The 5,059-nt window shown below is 40.9% G+C and overlaps 1 protein-coding gene across 1 annotated transcript; it reads left to right on the top strand.

Annotated features, from left to right (window-relative positions):
• The first annotated feature begins 1,721 nt into the window (after positions 1-1,721).
• On the top strand, positions 1,722-3,759 carry LOC145224991 (actin, non-muscle 6.2-like). Its single transcript, XM_080091637.1, has 7 exons — positions 1,722-1,938; positions 2,000-2,215; positions 2,285-2,393; positions 2,466-2,627; positions 2,699-2,826; positions 2,896-3,079; positions 3,153-3,759. The coding sequence occupies exons 1-7, from the start codon at positions 1,807-1,809 to the stop codon at positions 3,356-3,358; spliced, it is 1,137 nt and encodes a 378-aa protein (XP_079947763.1). The 5' UTR covers positions 1,722-1,806; the 3' UTR covers positions 3,359-3,759.
• Positions 3,760-5,059: the final 1,300 nt, after the last annotated feature.

Genomic DNA, 5,059 nt, shown 5'->3' with positions numbered 1-5,059 from the left:
TTGGACATGGCGGACAATGTTCCTCACGAGAATACGTTTGTGTAAACTAATGTCTTGTTTTATTGAGTTCGAAAGATTTTCAAAACCTGTAGTATTCAATAACTTGCTTTGCTGTATTGTTTTTACCCTCATATTGATCACAAATTATCGCTTATTGCAAGTTACCCAACATGGCGTTTTATGACATTGATGCCATTGGGTATATGGCGCAAATGAAGCTTCGATATGGCGCAAACCACGAAAGTTAATAATTAACCGAGTTAATGGCTGATGCATATATCCGTAAGAATGTTACCAAAAAAGGCTTGTTATGGGATGGGCGACGTTTTTTTATTGGTCGACGGTCGATGGCCACTCCATATTTGGAACAACCAAACGGAACAGTTTGACAGCCCATATACTGTCAAATTTAATTCTTTCTGATTACTACGATTTAAGGTAAAAGGTAAGACCCCAATGATTCTGTGGGTGGACAAATTTTGCCACCTGAGAGCAAGGCATTGTGTTTTATTCTCCCATACCATATGAGTACCTGAAGCAAAGCGAGGCTAAGATGCCGCGTGTTTAGCAAATTGTGGTATATTCAGGATTGCGTCACACTCAGCCAATGGCATTGGCGTAAAAGGGCGAGGCTGCTGAGGCAGGTTCGAATTATAGTGGGCCTAAATCTTAACGGTAACCATGTTTGGTTTTGCTTCGTGGTATAAATGTGCTTCGGCCATGGATATAAGGCACTATTTTATCCTCCCACTAAAACTAGTTGAAAGGATAGTCGGTTATAGCAGTGCAACTATGATGAAGATTTGTTGTCTAGAAATTTTTTCATCGCATCAATTTATAAGATATTTGTTTTAGTGGAAAGGTAGTTGGCATTTAACTACCATTTGTTGGGTTGAAGTAAAAGCCGAGAACCTAAATTACATCAAAGGTCACAAGTAGATTCGAAAAGGTTGTCGCCCTCAATAACTAGCGCAATAGAAACGATTCATCCGTGTCAAATAACCAAGGTTAGGTTTGGCGAAGCCTTTTTTATGGTAAAAATGCAATGTCTTGCTACATTGCTGTGACAGTCACATGTTAAACGTACAATGTGATAGAGAAATATTGTCCGAAAAGCTACACTAAATGCTCAGGAACAACTATGTCATATTTCGGTTTGCCGCTTGATTTTATAACTGTTTTCGAACTGTAATAGAAATGTTGCATTTGGTTTAAAGATTAAACACCAAAGAAGTTAGCGGTAAAATGCGCAAATGGAAACCCGAGACTTGACTAGGGCAAGCAAACACTACTCGCCCGTTGCTTGTTAGCATAATGGCTCTAGAGCCTGGAGCGGCGCTTGTCCAATGAAAAAGGGCCCTGGGCGACGCCGCAAACCGGCATCGCAAAAGCAGTCCTTATATGGGCATACGGCGGGCTCGCAAAAATACGTCACGGGCCGGGTTCGCGCCGTGTCCATATTTGGAGACACGATACGATTGAATAGGTGGGAATAAAGGCGGAAATGAGGCAGGCAGGAAACAGAACAAACATGACTTTAGTTAGTCGGGCAGTACCTGCAGAACAGTGGGGCAGATTGTACAGACGCTTGTAACGGGTGGACGTACTTGGTTTCTCGGAAGGCTGAAAAGTTATAGTTACAGATTTATATGCGAGAGATAGTCAAGTGAATGTCTGTGGCTCTGTGGTTAACGAATATACCAGAAGTTTCATTTAACATTTGTTAATGACTTTGCAATTTATTTAAGGTACAAATTTTAGCAGTTTTCCTTTCCTAAATAATTAAGACCACATTCAACAATCAAAATGTCAGCTGGAGACGATGAAACCGCCGCACTTGTTGTAGACAATGGATCTGGAATGTGCAAAGCTGGATTCGCCGGCGACGATGCACCTCGTGCCGTTTTCCCATCTATTGTCGGCCGCCCTCGTCATCAGGTAAGATTACATTGGTTATGGTTGTAGAGTTTTATTTGTTACATTCTGTTATGTCTCGCAGGGTGTCATGGTCGGAATGGGCCAAAAAGATAGCTACGTCGGAGATGAAGCACAGAGCAAAAGAGGTATCCTCAGCTTGAAATACCCTATTGAACACGGTATCGTGACAAACTGGGACGATATGGAAAAGATCTGGCATCACACCTTTTACAATGAACTCCGTGTTGCCCCCGAAGAACACCCTGTTCTGTTGACTGAAGCTCCTCTTAACCCCAAAGTAAGTTTGTTTCTAAATGCGTTTGTAAGTTATAATGTACAAACTGTAATCTTGGAATATATTCTCTAGGCCAACAGAGAAAAGATGACTCAAATTCAGTTTGAAACATTTAACTGCCCGGCCATGTACGTTGCTATTCAAGCCGTGCTCTCCTTGTACGCATCCGGAAGAACTACCGGTAAGCAACTTTAACGCACTGCCTTTTAAAGTTCCTGCATTGGTTTAACGATATTTCTGTCTGTATTTATAGGTATCGTGTTCGACAGTGGAGATGGTGTGTCTCACACTGTCCCAATCTACGAGGGATACGCCCTTCCCCACGCCATTCTTCGTATCGACTTGGCCGGCCGTGACCTCACTGATTACCTAATGGTGCTCCTTACCGAGAGAGGTTACTCCTTCACCACCACCGGTGAGTGCACTGGCATTTCGCAATGCAGTTTTGCAGATTTTTGTCTAAGTTAACGTGTTTGTTTTTCACAGCCGAGCGTGAAATCGTACGTGATATCAAAGAGAAGCTTGACTATGTTGCCCTTGACTTCGAACAAGAAATGCAAACCGCTGCCACATGCAGTTCCTTGGAAAAGAGCTACGAACTTCCCGACGGACAGGTATAAACAATTACCGTTTCTCGGCACAAAGTTAGATCAGACATTTCATGTCAACGTTATGCTTGCTAGGTCATCACGGTTGGCAACGAACGATTCCGTTGCCCAGAGGCCCTCTTCCAGCCATCCTTCCTCGGACAGGAGTCTGCCGGCATTCACGAGACTTGCTACAACTCCATCATGAAGTGCGATGTTGATATCCGTAAGGATCTCTACTCCAATACAGTACTTAGTGGTGGTACCACCATGTTCCCCGGTAAGTATTTGTTTGAAGAAAACGTTGTTGTTGCAAATGCGTTGTACCTACTCTTAACGTGGTTTATATTCAGGTATTGCTGACCGTATGCAAAAGGAAATCACCGCACTTGCTCCACAAACGATGAAGATTAAGATCATTTCCCCACCAGAACGAAAATACTCTGTATGGATTGGAGGATCCATCTTGGCATCCCTTTCAACATTCCAGCAGATGTGGATTTCCAAACAAGAATACGACGAGAGTGGCCCATCCATCGTCCACCGCAAATGCTTCTAAATGCAATATTCATCAACCGAACTTAATTATCACTATAGCGATTTGTTGTTGTAAACACATTTCCATTTATGGGTTTGTTTTCGTGATTTACAAGTTTCGTTGGCTTGTTGCTTCGTTTCTGGAACGCTGTGACAGCGTAGCCTTCGATTCGTGTACATTAATATATCTTAACTAATGAAAAAAAGGTGCTGCTATTTGTCTATTCACTGTGCTCTCAGTGAAATACAAAATGGGCACGAATTGCTACTTTAAACAACCGGTTAATGTTTTGATTGTGTGTTTGTTGTAACCAACACTGTTAAAAGCCAGTAAAGATACGACGAATACAAGTATTAAGATAATTTTTGTTGAAAGCGTTTCATATACTTTGAATTTAATAAAGGCAAGCTTGTGGTCATCAATTTTATTGGAGTTACGAAAAACTGTAACAAAAATTGGGTGTATCGGCCATGTAAAATGTCTTATATGACTATTACTTCAACCCAGAAAAAAATGCTTGAAATAGCGCCACTTAACGGAATAACTCTGTAGTCTACGTATTTTATAAGCGTATACTCAGCTGGGCTAAATTCAATATCTCAATTAAACACGCACAATATCACACGTTTCGAAATGCATTGGGGGTACGAATAATACTTAAACTGAATATCAATGATGTGTTTCAATCAAACTTTATTGTCCAGTAATTAGGCTACCCTTCAGTTTACGGAGCTGGTAGAATCTGTGAGTAAAGTTTAATATTCTTAATCATTTGAATAAAACAATAAAAACACACTTTTCTTTGTTCGAATTATCCCTGTATGTGGTTATTACGGTCTATAACAGTGGTTCGCAACCAAAGCCCACCAAAGGTCAGCAAACCATTTTCTTTTTCCCCACTCTTTGTCCATAGGCTACTCCACACTGAGATTTATCGCGAGTACGGTTTGTTGTTTGCTCTATTCGACTTGCTTGGAGCTAAAGTTTATACCGAACTCCAACACATTTTAATTAATCGATTTAGATATTAGGCCTGCTGGTTTGGAGCCTATTCTACGTCTGTTGAAAAGATCTGACTGGAGACATACATTTATTCTTAGGGCAACACAAACAACTCCAACATAGGCCCCATATTTCATTTAAAATTTATACCGTTTGCCTATTTACATAAAAGGTTTTAGGATAAAAATACTTATCCTGACAAACTCTTTTGTTAAGTTTGCGTTTGGTAGAAAAGCCAGTGCCGGGCACACTAAATAGCTTGGCGGGCCGGACTGTGGCCAGCGGGCCGTATGTTGCACGCCCCTGATTTAAACGAATACAAAACAAAGTGAGACCTCGTGAGTCAGTTGGAGGTAAATCGGAAGCAAATAAGAATTGTTTGTGGTAAAACAAACCCGAGAATAACACCACACTGACCTGGATCAAACTGAACCGCTAGTGGTGAACTATAGAAGTTGAACTTCTATACTGAACTATTTGACTAACATTCTGATATGCTTATAACCCTACATTTTTAAATGCATTTTTATCAATAAAAACTGATTTCAATTCATAGAGATAGGTGGCCTTCAAGCGCCACCTTGTGTATCAAATTGACCACAATGCATTGCAACATGCTTTAGAAATGTAAATGGAAGGTAACAGGGTACTCGGCTGTACAAAAGTTATTTTTTTGAACAGTACATGCGCGATGCGCAGCGCTGCTTATTTTGGTATTTA

The sequence above is a fragment of the Phallusia mammillata genome, chromosome 1 (assembly GCF_965637545.1).
Source record: "Phallusia mammillata chromosome 1, kaPhaMamm4.hap1.1, whole genome shotgun sequence".
In the NCBI taxonomy this organism is placed as follows: domain Eukaryota; kingdom Metazoa; phylum Chordata; class Ascidiacea; order Phlebobranchia; family Ascidiidae; genus Phallusia; species Phallusia mammillata.
The sequence above is the reverse complement of the archived record's forward strand: the minus strand, read 5'-3'. Positions and strand labels throughout refer to the sequence as shown.

Coding starts and splice junctions, on each gene's coding strand:
- LOC145224991 (XM_080091637.1), top strand. CDS start 1,807: ATGTCAGCTGGAGACGATGAAACCGCCGCACTTGTTGTAGACAATGGA. Junction 2,394..2,465: donor CGCATCCGGAAGAACTACCG/GTAAGCAACTTT, acceptor CTGTATTTATAG/GTATCGTGTTCGACAGTGGA. Junction 2,827..2,895: donor ACGAACTTCCCGACGGACAG/GTATAAACAATT, acceptor TATGCTTGCTAG/GTCATCACGGTTGGCAACGA.